We start from the raw sequence: 17,053 nt of genomic DNA on the forward strand, positions 1-17,053 counted from the left end.
CCGGTTCTGTATGTGGGCTCCGAACCCTCGGGTGGGAGCGCCACCGCGCTTCCCAAGCGGCGCACTACCCAGTGCGCCACCGGGCCGGCCCCTCTCCTCTTCTTTTAAAGCCCTCAGAACCACACCCCTGACCACCATTATTAATCCATTCACTACTGCTTGGTCCTATAATCCAATCACCTCTTCAGGGCTCCACCTTTCAAATTCTATTAATTACCATAATAGAATTTCCCACCCTTTTAACAGTCACAGTGGGGGCTAAATTTCCAATACATACAACTTGGGGGACACAATTCAAGCTTCAGTGAATTTTGGGGGGACATAATTGAATCTACTGCACACATCTTTTTTTTTTTTTTAAATTAAAAAAAATATTTTTTGGTGACTGGCTGGTACGGGAATCTGCACCTGTGACCTTGGTGTTATAAGGTGTTGCCCTATCTTTTGAATAGGAGCAGTACTACCTGTCCTCTCTATTAGAAATTATAGAGGATTGGCTAGAAGTTGCATCTTTTTAAAATTCCTGGTGATACACACAATTTAAATACATATCTATTTGATCACTATGGTGCTTTATGATATGAACGAATACTTTTTTTTGTTAGCAATTTATTTTTTTATCTTTGATATTCTGTTAAAGGTGTGTGTTTGGTAACCCAAATGGAAGTTGAAGACCATAAGTGAGATTTTTGCTGTACCTACTGTGTCAGTGTTTGTCTAGAATCACTGTAGCTAACATCAGCCTGTTCTGGGTTGCTTTAAGGTTGCAGCTGCTCCCTGGTGGTTACCTGTTAAAGGCGCTAACTGGAGACACCCAGAAGGGCCCGACTCTACTGTCCAACACAGGTGAGGCTGGTCGCTCTTTCCCCAGTTGACATGTTTCATTACAAAGTAGATTCCTGTGCTCTTGAAGAACTCAGTGGCCATCTTTATCTGTAAAGTGGTGAGAATGACAAGGCCTAATTGATTGGTAGGAAAATAAAATGGCAGGAAATTATCCATGTAAAGACCCAAATACTGTGCCTGGCTCATAGAAGACTCTTAATCGGTGGCCTCTTTCCTTCCTCATTTGGCCTGTCAATGAGTTGCCTCTTGCAGATTTCCCCCCACCTTATGACAGTCCTATTACAAATTTCATGTTTAGTCTTTACAGTCAGTCCATTTATTCTCTCTCATAAGTCGGTCATTATGAGGAAGAAGACTGTCTGACTTATGGATGTGTAGTTGTGTCCTACAGGTGGTCCCTGCAGAAGCCCAGGCCTGCGGTATAATATTCATGTGATCTGTAGTCCCGGACTGACATACTTTGAAACCGTCATCTAACTGAAAACCCACAGAGTGGCAAGTCGGTCAGCAAATCTCCAGGGTGGCAAGGAAATAATTATCTCAAGCAAAAATAGAGTAGCACTTTAAACCCTGGAGATGGAGAAAGGTTTAGGTTAGGACTCAGCATCTTGATAGCCCAAGAAAACTGCTCTCCTAACCTAATTTTTGAGCCTCTATTTTTAACAACATTCCTGGTTATTGCCCTTATTGTCAGGGAGCTGGGCGTACATGAAGTTCAGCTTTAGGGATATAGCCCCCTTGACAAATGTCAGAAGCCTTTCAAAGCCTGAGTTGGCAGCCTCCTTGCCAGAAATAGATTGTGAGGTGGAAAGTCATGGAATTCTTGGACATCTCAGGTGGATGAGGCCTCTTAGCTCCCAATTAATGTCTTCTTTCCTGAATTTAATAGTAGAGGAAAAAGCTAAGGGAGGAGGGAAAACCTAAAGGGCAATGTATTTTATTTGTGCAGTAAACACTGACACAACCTTCTGAGAGAAGTATGTTTCGTACCAGTACTGGAAACAGTGACTGACATACAATAGGTACTCAGTAAACATTTGTTGAAAGAATAAATGAAAGAATGGATTAGGAATGTGTAGTCTACTTAAAAAAAAAAAAGAAGGACAGGGAATTAAATCAAAGATATCTAATGCTGGGTAAATGTGTGTATCCCCTTATTTTCAAAGCTTTTCCCAACTTTCCCACCTCTCTATATCCTCAGGAAAAAGGAAGACTGACTTGGGATCTGCTAGAGCAAGGCAAATATAGCTGGCTAATATGTAGCAGAAGGTAGAAAGACAGGAAGTTTAAAGCCAGTTGTCACAGGTTGGGTTCTCTGGAAACCGACGCTGAGATAGAGTTTGGCATGCAGAATATTTATGAGGGAACCTCGCCTGTGGCAGGGACGGCGAGGAAGCAGGGCTGAGCAGAGGGAGAAGTCAGAACCACAGTGCAGGCCCAACAGAGTCCAGCCAATGGCGTGGGGCCTCTGGGGTGTGTGTGGCTCATAGGCTTGAGCCTTTATACCGTGTGTGGACAGTCACTGGGGGCTCGGAGATGACTCTGCAGCGGGGCAAAACCCTGAAGGAGCTGGAAGCTGCTGCTGACAGCACTACCAGAAGCTGGAGTACCTCCACGTCCACCACACCAATGAAATTCTGTGGGAATCCAAGGCTGCAAAGTGAAGAAATGTTTGGGGTCTAGTTCCAAGAGGCATGGGGGTACCGCAAAAAGTTCATGGAAAGATTCGTATGATGAGTGTCTTTTAATTCTATTTTTCCACAAACTTTTGGAAGTACCCTCATCTGGCCCATTTGGGAGACTGCTGGTGGGGGGTGACAGATGTGGCATGGCTGGGGCTTGAATTTTGGACCAGGACCACCTCAGTGTCATGGATTGAGCCGAGGATGATAATGGGCACTTTGCTGAAGCCAGTCCCTGTTTCCTCTTCCAGTTGTGCCCCCTTCACTGTGTTCTCGCTCTTCCCCAGGCCAGATCACCCAGTGCTACATGTGTCCTGGAACGATGCGGTGGCCTACTGCACGTGGGCTGGGAAGCGGCTGCCCACGGAAGCCGAGTGGGAGTACAGCTGTCGGGGAGGCCTGCAGAAGAGGTACTGGGAGTCTCTCATCTTGCTGAAAAACATGTTGATCTTTCTGTAGCTGTATGGAAGCTGCTTTGGTTAGAAAGTTGATTAAAAACAGTAACAACAACTCTTTTTCTTACTGGGTTTTCTTCTGCAAAAGAGTAGACATTGGTGAAAGGGTCACCGACCCTTTTACAGTCCCCCAAAGTCAAGTATCTGGCCAATTTGGCTCCCTGTAGTGCCAAAGCAAGTTCTAGCAATTCACCCCTTGTGCTACATATTACTCCTTAGAGCTTCCTGGCAGCCTGCCTTGCTTTCAGCTTTTTCTTATTTTAGGCATCTCCTGAAGCAGTGGTATTTCTCTGCTTCTAGAGCCATGAGGCAGAAAACTCATGTTTGGGTCACATCTTCTAGGAAAGCCTCCTTAAAATAGCCAAGGCTTTATGAAGGAGTGTGGCATGATGGTGCCTGATCACGCTACCATATAAGTCCAAAAGGATGTCTACTTTCTCAGCTTTCTGTAAGTCTTTCTTTCAGCTACGTGATTTATTTTAGGATTCCTGCAAACTCAGGAGAGAATGAGGTTGTTGTGAACTTGACATGAGCCGTTATAAGGAAATAAAAAAGAAATCCTGATTAAAAGCTTTATTTTTATGTTTTTGTAAAAAGTCTCACTCAGAACAAACGAGCAGTGTTCTCTCTTTCATTGTGTTCCTTCTCTTGACTTTAATCCAGAAGCCTGTGCCTGTTTGACAGGCTGATGCCTGTGTCTCTCCTGACAGACTTTTCCCCTGGGGCAACAAACTGCAGCCGAAAGGCCAGCATTATGCCAACATTTGGCAGGGCGAGTTTCCTGGGACCAACACTGGGGAGGATGGCTTCCAAGGAACTGCACCTGTGAGTAGTGAGACTCGTGAGGGAGGGCAGGGAACTGAGGTGTGGCTGAAACGGGCTGAAAAGCATCACTTGCTTTCTGACAAACCTGCTGCCCCTTCTTGCATTCATCTCCTGCAGCACATAGCAAATGCTAATAGTTCATCAGACATTCTTTTTTATAATGCACTGTTCTTTTTGATTCCATAATCCTTGTTGCAGAGAATTTGGAAAAACAAGAAGAGCACAAAGGAGAAGGTTAAACTGACCTGGAATTCTACCACCCAAAGATTACCCCGTTAGCATTTTTGTGCATTTCCTCCCATTGATTCTCTGTGTTAAGGATGCCGATAATGACTACTGGTTACCTAGTGCTTGCAGTGTGCCAGGCATAGTGCTAAGCTTTTGCATGAATGGTCTCATTTACTGTGATGCAACTCTGTAAGGTAGGTGCTGTTATCCCCATTTTCCAGGTGAGCGTTCTGAGGCACAGAGAGGTTAACTTGCTCAAGTTTATGCAGCAGGAAAGCGGCACAAATGGGATTAGAATCAGGTTAGTTTGTTTCCAAAGCCCATGTTCTTAACTGTCATATTTACCAGCTTATGTGTCTCTGGTGTGTATGTATGAATATCATATTTTCACATATATGGATACAATATTTAAAATTCCACTATTTTTCCCTGTTTAGTACCAGGAACATTTTATCTGTCATTAACAATAGGTCACAAATACATTGTTTTTCAGCAGCTAGATAACCTGTCATATGAATAAACTCTACCTTATTTAATTCTATTGCAAGTTTAGGTTGCTTCTGGTTTTGTTTTTTTTTTGTGTGTGTGTGTGCTAAACAGTACGACAATGAACATCTTGTACATAAATATATAAATATTAAGCTTTATCTCTGATGATTTTTAAAAGATAGGTTCCTGGCGGTGAAATTAATGAGTCAAAGGTTAGAAAATTTTCTTGGTGAGAGTTTCAGATATGTGGCCAAACAGTTTTCCCAAATGCTTGTGGCATGTTTTCCTCTGTGGGTTTACCAGAGTTCCTTTCTCACTGCTCTTTTGACTACATAATCATATACGAATGAAGCCATGTCAAAAACTGTCTTCGTCTGTGTGTGCTGCAGTAATAAAACACCACAGACTGGATAACTTATAAACAGCAGAAATTTATTTCTCACTATTCTGGAGGCTGGGAAATGAAGCCATGTCAAAAACTGTCTTCGTCTGTGTGTGCTGCAGTAATAAACCACCACAGACTGGATAACTTATAAACAGCAGAAATTTATTTCTCACTATTCTGGAGGCTGGGAAGGTGAAGATCAAGGCTCTGGTGGTCTTGGTGTTTGCTGCATCTTCCACAGGGGACAAGCACTGTGTTCTCACGTGGTGGAAGGCAGAAGGGCAAGGGAGCATGCCCTTCAACCTCGGGCCCTTTTATAAGAGTGCTAATCCCGTGAGGGCAGGACCTCATAACTTAATCACCTCCCAAAGGCCACTGATGCATTGGGGGCTTAGTCCAACATGAATTTTGGAGGGGACCTCATCATTCAAACCATAGCAAAAACACTTTCATTTTCTCTTAATACAGTGAGGAAAGAACTCTCGTGGTGGGGAATAGCCCTTTACTGAGTTTATTGTAACAGAGAATCATTTTCTTTCAACAATCTTTCAAACAGTTGTCATTTTAAAAAATATTAGTTTTATTTTTCACACAAAAATAGTTCTTCCAAAATTTATTTATAAGTGTGACACAGATAGGTTATTTGGAACATGACCAAATGATTCCAAAATTTCAACTGAAAAACTGAACAAGTGAGAAAGACCAAGAAACTTTTGGAAAAGATGAAGAGCAAGGAGGCACTTGACCTACGAGAAATTAAAAATGTTTTTGAGCTATAGTAGTTAAAGCGTGGTATTTTGGGGGGTAGAATTAACGTAAAAAGTAAATTGCATGGGAATAATTAGCCTTTAAATAAGTATATGAGAGCATTTGTGTATGTGCATCACATTCCATATATGTGATTGACCACCACAAACCCATGAGAAACGGATGCACTGTTCAGTGGAGTCAGAAGGTAATCAAACTGTCTAGCAGAGCTGGTTTCTCCGAAGTTTCTTCAGGATAGCTGCTGCTCTCATGGGCACGTAGTTTTATCTGGTAAAGTGAATGACTGGAGGTCTTGGGGAGGAGACCATCTCAACCTTTTCTCATACATTAAATGGGAAAGCAGACTGGCTTGCTGGTATGCATCTGGGTGTGGAATGAGGGTGCTTAGTGGGCTGCTTTTGGTCAGCAGAAGTGATACTGCAGGATGAACAGTGTTCCGGTTAAGGTGCCTGATGTGGATGCTCCTCAGACCCCAGGAAAGATGTTGGTCATTATAGGCAGCAGGACACACTGGCCATTGAAGTTGGAATCTGCTAAGGCGTATGTAACAGCTCACCTGCGGATGCAGCTGACCCTGACAGTGGATGGCATCCACTCCAAGAGCATTGAGCCCATACCCAGCTGTCCGTGGCAGTGGAAACATGAGAGTGACTGGCAGGAGAAGGGCTTTGGCAGCCTGGATCCCCCTCACAGGTGGTGAGCTGTGCCAAGCAAGGCCACTGCAGTAAACCTGGAAGCCTAGGGAATGGACCTGGATGGAGCTGTAGGTGCAGATCTAGTTGTCATAGTAGCAAATATTCAAATAAGAGCTTTGAAGGCCAAAGAGTGGAATGGTCCATGTGATTAGCAATTGAATAGGATCATTTGGTCCTGAGAGATGGGATAGGTGATAGCTTCCATCACCCTCATCGGGACAAGCCTGTGATAACTGTTTCTGATGAAACAGACAAGTGATATAAGCGCCTGTCAGTTGTAGTAAAAGGCTGTGTCTTGGACAGTTATGCATATTGTATAGTGCTTGCTGCTATAGAATTTCATATCTCTGTTTAATTGCATGAGCTGCCAAAGAAAATGGAGCCATTTACTCTGCTCACGTCAGTGTACCTTTTCAGAAAACACAAAGTTCAGTGTGAAATAAGGACACTCTACAGATGTTTAGACTTTGAACGTTTGACTGGAAGTTCAGCAGACTTCTATAAAACTTACCTGACAAAGTTGCCATGGAAGTTACTGAGACAAAATTATAACAATTACCAGGAGCCCTCAGGGAACCAATTTGAGAAACAGGACAGGAAGAGACAGAAAGCAAGCCAGAGAGGCGACTTCCACCTGTGTTTGGAATAAGAATTAATGAGATCTCTATCTTTAAACTGAGACTATTTACACATAGAATTATCTCAAATCCACCTAAGCTGCTGCATTGTGTCCACATGCTCTGCTCAGTTGAGAGCAGAAATTTAACTTTAATGATGGGATGGACTATATTGAAATAGCTCCCTCACCTGATATTTTATATATTTTATTATTTCGGATCTGAGTTAAAACAGCAAACTTTTCTGACCACAGTGAGCCTAAAGAATTGAATTTATCTTTTTCTAGACCACTGCTATGCAATTATTAGTTTGTTCTGGTTTTACTGCATATCAGCTCATTCACCTGAAAATAAGTGTGCCAGAAATATTTCTCATATACATTTGTTTGCTTTTGAGGTTCCTGGAAGGAAGCTTGGGTTAGTGCAATTAGTTTAACAACAAGCAGTTAAAATTCTTGTTTTCCTTAGTGGCATACTCTCATATGGTAATTTTGGGGGTGGTGACCTTTAGATTTTACCTCACTTAAACATCAAATTATTCAAACTTTTAAGTAGATACTATTATTTTTCCCATATAATGGATTTAACGGCACCCAGATAGGTTAAATTGTTTGCCTGACATTAGCTGAGTGCTGGAGCACAGATAAGACCACGGGCAGACTAATTTGAGAGCACCTCTCTCTCCCTGTGTTTTCTATAAAGCCTGAAAAATGATTCCTTCCTTCAGAGTGTTTGTTTCATTTTAAAATTGCTCTTGCTGCCTGGGTTGCTGCTTTTCTCTCCCTGAAACAAATGAATTTCTTTTCCTTCCTCCTCCTACCACCTATTACTCTTATCTAGCTCTTTCTGATCATCTCCAGATTTTTAAAAAAATACTCCTACCCGTGGTTTCTCCTCCTTTCTGTCTCTCCTACCTTTTCAACTCCGACTGCTATTCCAGTGTGTGCCCAGACAGTTTTACCTTTGTAGAAGAGAATACCTTCAACCAAACATATCTTCCACTTGGGAATTTCTGTGCCATTTTCTTTCACTCTCTTACCCTACCTACTCATCTTATTCTGCCTTTTAGAATTGGATTTCTAGTTTTTAGCGTATTGTTCATTTCCCCTTCATTAAACTCTTCAAGGTCTCATTTGCCATCGAACCCCTCCTTGCCTTTAGTTGCTATGCCTGGAATTACTGAATGAACCAGTGCGTAAGCACTGCTGTTTCCATAATGAATGGTGATTATGGAAGCAGAGTGGTAGAATTTTTCAGCTTTCCAACTCATCCAGATTAAGCTCTTTTCAGACTGGCTTCATAACTTTGATTGAAGTGCTCTGAATTGCCCAAGCCTAGATGCTTCCATATGCATGTGTACATGTGGAACCATCTGAAGCCACATAGAAATGAATTTTAGTTTATTTATTCCTTCAGTCCTAATTCATTAGTATGGAAAAAGCATGAATTTACAAAAAGATATAAAAAGCCCAAGGATAGCTTTGTATTTCTTTTATTTAAAAAAATGAAGTTTTTTCTTCATGTTTGAGAATTTCCATTAAGAAAAAGGTTGGGAAAATTTTTAAGTCACTAAAATAGCAAAGCTGTTCTCCTTTTACTGGTGTTTAAAGTTTTTTCTCTTGCCCTTCCCCCTTTTATAAAAACTCTACATTTTGGTTCAGTGTCTGTGACAATATTATGTGGCAAACTGTCTGATCTGCCTTTGAAATGTATAATTCTTTGCTGAAGAATGTATACAATTTTCCTCAGAATTACATATCCAGACACTGCAAACCCTCTATTACAAATACACTTATAATGAATTCACATTTTCTTTTAAAAAACAAATCCCCTTAGTGTTTTGATGATAATGACTGAGGCTTAAAGATAAGATGGTGAGTTGGAGGGGCTGGAGGAGAGGACAGAATTGACTGGGGGTCTCTTAGTACTGAAGGACATTGTGTGGCTAGTGAAGCTGAGCTCTGATGACAGGATTCATACTGGGTCCAATGTGATGTTCCTGTTAATGATTTTGAAAGTCTAAATATCATCTATTCCTCCTCCTCCCCAGGCATGCTCTCACTGTCAGATATAGATTTGATTTATGATCAATATTAGTTACTCTCTTAGGAGTAATTTTGCTGGCTTTTGTACTTTCTGTAATATAAACTCTCCTTAGGTTTCTAAACTCTCTGTGAGAGCTCAAAGCCAAAACATGCCTCTTTGTTTTCAAATTGGCCAAATTGTATTTTGACTGTTGGAGTGAAAATTAATATTCATGCTTTGAAGTTATAGCTCTTGGTACATTTCTGCACCAAAGAGGTTTTCTAAACATGTGAGTAGTATGACAGCATTTTTCCCTTTATTTTTAGGTTGACGCCTTTCCTCCCAATGGTTACGGCTTATACAACATAGTGGGGAATGCGTGGGAGTGGACTTCAGACTGGTGGACCGTTCACCATTCTGTCGAAGAAACGCTTAACCCAGTGAGTATCATTCTCAGAGCATGTACCTTAGAAAGGTAACACAGATTTCATGTGTTTCTGAGGGGTATTTAAATACCCTTGAAATTACTCTTGGAATTTCCCCGAAGGGATATTGAGCACATCTTATTTCAGCCTTATGGCACTGTGGGAAAGTGTCTATGAGCATTTTGTGTTCTGCTGGAATGTGATGATGGTAACTTGAGGGAATCTGCCTGTAACTTTGGAAATTACATTCAGTCTCATCAATTTAATCAAAGGGTAATACATAAATAACCATGCAAAATTCATGAATGTTTTATTATTAACTATTAAGATCCACTAGTTGGCATTTATCATGCAGCTAGTTGCCTGAGTTTTGATGGGTTGAACTTTTGAGTCAGCAGCATTATTTGGAGAAAATGAGAAAGGGTACTTTCTGGGTCATTGTTGAGTCCGGAAGTTGAGTCATTTAGTGATTTTTTCCTGAATCTTCAGTACATTAGGTCAATGCTTCTTATACTTTGGAAATGGAAAACAACCGTGTTTGTCTAAGTTTTACTTACTTTAGTACGTGAAGAATGTTGAATGCAGCTAGTGCACTACCCACTTCTAAAACCAAACCTTCCCAGTAGAATATATAAAAATTGAGACACTACATGGGCATGTGTGTGTAGAGTGCTTCCTTTAAAAAGAACATCTCTGAATATTTTTTGTTGTGTGAACAGATTGGGGGAAAAATATATTAAAATCCCATCTCTAACAAACTAGACATTCATAAGTCAGTTCGAAGAATATATATTTATACCCAAACTAGCTAGACTGAGAAGTTGATATGCTTAATTTTAAACCTTAACCTTTTGAAAAGACACAAAGGGTAATGATAAAGAAAATTAATTCTTCAGTCTCTTCTCGGTGGACGGTTAAACAGTTCAGAATAATTGGCGAAATTGCTGGACTCTGTGCCTCAGGCCAGTTTTCAGAACGTAGGGATGAATTTCTGTTTGATATGCTTAATTTTTCATCACAATAACATGTGGGCTGCTCACGAATACTCTAGAGATACAGATCGACTTTTTTGGATACAGATGAAAAGCTGAGTTCCTTAGAAACTGTTATACCCCCTCATTTTCTTTTAGTTTCTGGCAGGGCTGGTGGGAGTAGCGGTCAGAGCAACCTCTCTCTCCAAAATGAGAATATGGTTGTGAAATTCTCGGTGGGTTTGTGATTGGGAGATGCCATTCTCTACTGGCAAGATATGACTTGGCATTTGCTGTTGGAATCAGAAATAGAATTTTCCCCCCTCAGATAAAAGCATCTGCATGTTTGGAAGGGGGTGCACAAGGCTTCAGAATTCTGGCAAGTTGTGAATGTATCTATCTGACCATCTGGTGTTGTGCAGAGTGCTTGGTAGCTTTCAGTTTTATAACTGCTTGTATTTTCTTCTAAGGATTTACAGAAAAATTCAAAAATTTTTTTTTACCAGTCCCAGGATCTATACTGGATATTACCCTTGCTTTAATGAAATTGTCACCATCTTAAGTTTCTGTTTGTCACAGTGGCCTTATTTGCTTCCTGATTTGATTGGGATAAAATTCAACAGATTTGGGTTTTGATAACTAAACCTCAAATCCCTAGAAAACTCATACTCCATCATTCAGGTCTTTACTTTTCTTCATTTCTAGCACCAGTGCCAGAAGACAAGCCACTATCATCTCTCATCCAGGTTACTGCGTCAGCCTCCCAGTCAGGCTTTCTGCCTTCACTGTCTATGCTGTATTGCAGCTAGAATGTTCTTTATAGGGAGCAAATCCAATGCCGTCATTCCCTGTTTAAAGTCCTTAAATGGCTTTTTATTGTCTGAAGAATAAAGTACAAATTCTTGAACATCCTTCTGAAGGCTAAAATAATTTAGCCCTTTCTGATCTCTCTCTAGCCATACCTTTTTCTTTTTTAAACATTTAATTATATGTTACAAAAATTCAGAAGAGTACAGAAAATAGTATAATAGACACCTATGTACCTACCACATAAATTTAACATATTAACACTTAACAATATTGACTTTACTTCTCTTTTAACCAAAAAAAAAGAACAAAAACTGTTCTTCTTGTCAACGCTTGGTATTGTATTTTTAATTAAGTAATTTAAGTTGCTCTGGTCAGTGTGTAGTGCTGTTTCGCTGTGGGTTTTTAGTTATTTTTTATTTTTTATTTTTTATTTTTTTGTCTTTTGTCTTTTTCCGTGTCCGGCAACGGATCGCAACCCTCAGTGTTGCCCCCGTACCGGACCGGGGACCGGCAACGGATCGCAACCCTCAGTGTCATGCCCGTACTGGACCGGGGACCGGCAATGGGATTGCAACCCACGGCGTTGCCCCCGCGCCTCGCTCAGCCAGTGAGCGGGAACTGGTCTGTATGTGGGATCCGAACCCTCGGGCGGGAGCGCCGCCACGCTTCCCAAGCGGCGCACTTATCCATTGCGCCACTGGGCCGGCCCCTAGTTATTGTTTTTTAAAGTTTGCATCTGATAATGCTGATACCTAGCTGCTATGTTGATTTGCTTCTGTTGTTGCTCTTGGTTTGTGATCATGTCTTGTTTTCTCACTTGCCTGGTAGTTTTTGATTGAGTACCAGACACTGCATGTGAAAAAATCATAGAGATTACTTAAGATCTAGACAGTGTGATCTTTCTCTAGAGAATATTTACCTTCGCTTCTGGACATTTCTATTTCAGATTATCTTAATCCAGTCAGGAATTGAGATGATTTGAAGCTGTGCTTCAGTCTCTGTGAAGGCTAGTCTATTTCCAGTTCACCCTAGATATAGTTCTTTGGGGTGCCAACCAAAAGTATAGGGGTTTTTCCACAGCTCCTCCTCTTTGGAGGGCCTTGAACTTCCATTTTTTGTTTCCTTTAGCTGTGAGTCTATTGAAAATTCTCTTCAGCCTCTCAGCCTTATAGTGGCCACCATTTGGATCAACAGACCTCTAGGTGAAACACGTTCACCTCTCTGGACTTCCCTACTCTCAGATTTGAGCCCTCCAAGTCTTCACAGCTGTGGTAGTTCTCATCTGGTCTGGTTAATTCCTATTTCTCCTTGAGGTCTAAATTTATTTGCCCTTCTTCCCTAATGGACTGTTTATCTCTAGTGCTTAGCAAAGAACCTGGTGTATAATTATTAATTCTACAATAATGCCAATCCCAAATGCCTAGAATTGAGGGAGTTTGATCACTGTCCATACTCCAGGTGTTTTAAAAGCAAAGGCTGGTTAAAAGCAGACCTTTTCAGGGAAAGTTTTGAACCAGAACATCCATGTGATTAGTAAATATTTCAACCCAGTAACCGACCTCTTCGGTGTCATGTATTTATGTTAGCTCTATGACTAACACATAATGGCAAGTAATTTGAAAGCTTCTTTGGAGAGCTTGGGAAAAGTTGGTGCCCTGTATGCAAAGGCTATTCAGGAAATGTTTCTTTCTTATTCATTGACTTTTAGAGAGCAAAAGTTAATCATTAGTTTTTATTTTATTGAGCAGTCATGTATGGCAAAAGCAGGTTGTGGAAACTGCCTTGGGCGCTTTGTATACAAAGTCCGAAGAGAAGATGAGGTATTTGACCATGTGAAGTGAGGGTCAGTTTGGTGTTAGCTGGGAGTGTGTGCATGTGTGTGTGTCCATATGTGTACTTTGGAGGTATTTATAGTGCACCCATATTAAAATGGCATCATTTGATTCCACAGACATAATCCAGAGTGTGGCCATTGCTGTCATTTAAAAAATTTATTTATTTTCAGCTGGCCATGCTGTGATATATTTTAACCAAGTAATAATCTTTTTAAAAATGTGGTTTGTGTTTTTTGCCTTTCAGTCTCTCTGAGACCCATAGCAGTATGTAGTGCTTTTAGTAAAACAGTATGTTGAGCTTTTGTAACATTCTAATTTCCCATACCTGCACACTCACTATCAGTATCTGGATACTATGCTGACTTTCTCAGCTGATGATGTGATAGGATGGAGTGATCTATAATATCTACCCCCCTCTAAGATGGACACAATTGTGTTTAGGTAGCTTTTTTCCTAAGGGAAAGAACACTAGTCCTGAAAGTAGCCAAAGTAACTTGGATTACAGCTCTGTCACTTAAAGGAATATTTCTAAACTTAGAATATACCTTAAGTTTCCTTATCTACCAATTGGGAATAATACTTATCTGATGAAATTGCTGTGAAATTAAATTTGTTAATGTATTTGAAAATACTTTCTTTCTCTATACTTCAAAAGTACTGCTGCTGTTGTTTTACTGTATCTGTTTACAGTATATTTTCGTTATCTAATTGGAATATTATATGCTTCCATCATCACAGTTAGTGAGGAACTCTGGCCTTTGGAAGCAGAGGGGAAGAAAATGGTGTTTATAAACAATGATTGCTTGATATTCCTCTTCTTGGCATATCCCATAGTCATCATAGTCATCATTACAATGAGAACCTTGCTCATGCTTCCTGGCTCATCAAAGTCCAGTGGCAACAAAGTTTTCCAAAACATATTCCTTCTCTGAATGAATCCCTGCTGCTTGCCAAATTTTACCCAATGATTCTGTTTTGTTTCTATCAATGTGGAATTTGATTTTATGATAGATTGCATGGCTCTAGACATTTTGGAAAATGTGTTCCATTTCTTAGGGCTGCTTTGATGTGGTGTAGAATTGACCGGAGACGCTACAAGCCCTCCTCGTCTGTCCTCTGTGCTATTCAGAGTTTGAACTCTGCTTGTTTTAAAGGACTGCCCTCTGAGCCCTTGCCTATTCACCCAAGACACATTAAGTAAATTTGGGGCACATGCCAATCCTCTGGCCTGAGATCGGCATGTGTAGCCATGCTGTCAGGTGCTAGACTTGCTGACACTTTGGAAATTTCTTTGGCATTGCACAATTGGGCTTGGGGATGGGGATTCAGCAAGTGTTCATGGAGGACCTAGTGTGTGCCAGGGGGAGGGCACTGACTGAGAATTTTCACCTGCCATAAGGCCTTCACTCACATGTTTTTAATGAGGACGTTCTAGGAGCATGAATAATAAATCAGTTTGGTGGGAAAGTAACTTTGTGTTCAAAATGAAAAAAGCATGAAAATGTTAATGACATTCACTTGATCATGAATAATTATGGCTACAAATTATATCTAGTAAGTGCCAAGGGAAAGCAAGGTGATCAAAATATCAGCCTCTTGGGATTATGTTTAGGAAAATAATATTATCTTCTCCGTAGTGGAAGATGAAAATCTTTCTGGAGGAAGCGCTAGTGTTTATCAATTGCCATTTTTCTTTGAGGTTCTGGAGCAAAGTTCTTCATCCAACAAAAAAGAACTATTGACAAACGGAAATAAGCTTGAATGTATATAGCTCAGATATTTAGGTCCTGTAAACACATTTCCAAATACATTTTCCAAACACGTCCTTCTTGCTTGAAAAGAGTGAAGGACAGTTCTAATTACCATTTGGAAAATGGTAAAGTTTGTTTGTTCTTCACAATACAGTTAACTTCAGAGCTTCATGTTACAACTATTGATTCTTCCTGAGCAAAGAGGGGAGGACACCAAAATGTACCATGGCCTCCTTAGCTTGGAGGATCAGTGGATGTTAAAGGTGGGAAGTGGAAACCTCCAGCCTCTGCCCCTGCAGGAATCCTTCTTCGATACCCCTGACAGATGTGGTCCTTCAGCCTCTTTCTGTAAAATTCCTTGTGAGGAGGAGCTCTCTAGCACCTGGGGGAAGCTCGTTGCATTATCACATGTTCTCACTGTTCAAAGGTTTCTGTGTCCATCCAACTCGCTGGTCCTCATTCTGCCATTGGTGAGAACAAGAACATTTCTTCCCTCTGTCTTGTACATGATAGATTTTCAGATACATAAGACAATCATAGCACTTGCCCCCTAGTCTTTTTCTTTCTAGATAAGCACCCCCATTCCTCCTGCTGCACTTGGGATGACTTGGTTTATATTCAGGGCAACCTGGTTACATTCCTCTGAATAACATCAGTGGAAAAAATATGTCCCTTTTTATGTGTGGGTATCCAGAATTATATGTTGTCTGATAGATGCAAATAATAGTGGGGCAGTTCTTTTCCATCATTCTTTCTCATCAGGTGTCAAATTATGTTAGCAGTTAAGGGTTTGCCTAGTGGACTCTAGTTGAAATGGGTTTGAATCTTGCCACTGTAACTGTGGCTTACCAGAGATGTGACCCTGTGCATGTTACTTAACCACTATGAGACTCGGTTTTCTTTCTTAGGTGGGAATGAAGATTCCTACCTTCATAAAGCTATTGTGAGGGACTGAGAGAATGTTTGTAAGGTGCTTATTAGCATGATGCTTGGCAAGTAGTAAGCATGTGATACACGGCAGCTTCTGTCCTAGTGATTATTAGTGCTAATCTGCCACTACTATGAGTATTACTACTACCGTCACTGTGAGTAGTCGCATCAGTAGCTGCAGCATAACAGGAAGAGCAGCATCTCATTGATGGTTCCTGTTAAGCTTGTAGTGAAATAAAACTTTCATTTTTTTCCCCATGTGTGTCGATCTCAGGCCAGATCTCCTCAAATATTGTTTCTGTGCAGCTATTGTTTTATGTGGCTATTTTTAAAAGGCAGGTATTTTTTTTAAAAAGTAATTAAAAAAAAAACTATTTTGAGTTTTCTCTGTTTTGTAGTTGCATTTTGAAAGTTAATGCAAAGCCTATCTGTTTTCTCCATCAGATTTTATTTTGTTTATGGGTTTCAACCTTGAGTGACAGCTTAGAGAAATCATTGCGATTATCATTGATGGTAGTAGCTTTCCCTCACAGCCTATTATAACCAACAGATTGGCTGTGTTTTTAAGTCACTCATACAGTGTGACTGGGACAGAGCCCAGGCCAGAGCCCTGTAGCGCTGGAGTCCACCCATGTTTACTGTGTGCTTACTGTGTCATGGCTACATTTGCTCTTGGGGATACTGGGAGGCATACAAGAGGCCCTGCTGTTAAGAAGCTTTCAGCCCTTGGGGAGAGGTTGGGAGCTGATCATTTTATTAAAGAGACACTGTGGATAGATTGAGGGGGAGCCTCGGTGAATTCTGTTCTCTGCCAGCCAAAACTGTGACGGCTTCTCTGAGGAGGTGCCCTTAGGAAGGAGGGCAGCAATTGGTGAGGTCACCATGCTAGGTCCATGGAATCCAAAGATAAGGAAGATGGGTCCAGCCTTTTGAGGAATGCACGGTAAGTAGAGAAGGGTTTCTTCTTTCTCTCCTCACTGCTTTCAGTTTCTTAAGTAAATTCCCTGCCATCAGTCCCTGGAGCCACAGCTACCCTCTGCTGGCCCTTCAATGCTGAAGCGTGCTGCTCAAAGTAGAAGTAAAGGCAGCGAGAGGGGTGTGTGTGTGTGTGCACACGTGTGATCTTGTTTCTTCTTGTTTTTCTGCAGTGTAGTTTTTCCCTCTTACAGGAGCATTAGAGCTGTTGAAAGGCTTTCTGTTAGCTAACCAGCTAATGGCTTGGGAGAGTGACCTGTGCGTTGTCTTCCTTACTTTGGAATGCTCAGTACAAGAGCTTTTTTTTTTTTTTTTTTTTTTTTTTTTTTTTTTTTTTTTTT

General features: G+C 40.9%; 1 protein-coding gene across 3 annotated transcripts in view; it reads left to right on the plus strand.

Moving 5' to 3' along the window:
* SUMF1 (sulfatase modifying factor 1) overlaps positions 1 to 17,053 on the plus strand; it is a 93,561-nt gene that overhangs the window by 38,430 nt on the left and 38,078 nt on the right. The window contains exons 4-7 of one of the 3 annotated variants that reach the window (XM_008573675.1): positions 764 to 846; positions 2,816 to 2,938; positions 3,694 to 3,808; positions 9,342 to 9,455. In XM_008573675.1, the coding sequence (XP_008571897.1) occupies positions 764 to 846; positions 2,816 to 2,938; positions 3,694 to 3,808; positions 9,342 to 9,455 (435 nt within the window). The other 2 variants (XM_008573676.1, XM_008573677.1) reach the window with 2 other exon arrangements.

The sequence above is a fragment of the Galeopterus variegatus genome, unplaced genomic scaffold, assembly GCF_000696425.1.
Source record: "Galeopterus variegatus unplaced genomic scaffold, G_variegatus-3.0.2 Scaffold953, whole genome shotgun sequence".
NCBI lineage: Eukaryota > Metazoa > Chordata > Mammalia > Dermoptera > Cynocephalidae > Galeopterus > Galeopterus variegatus.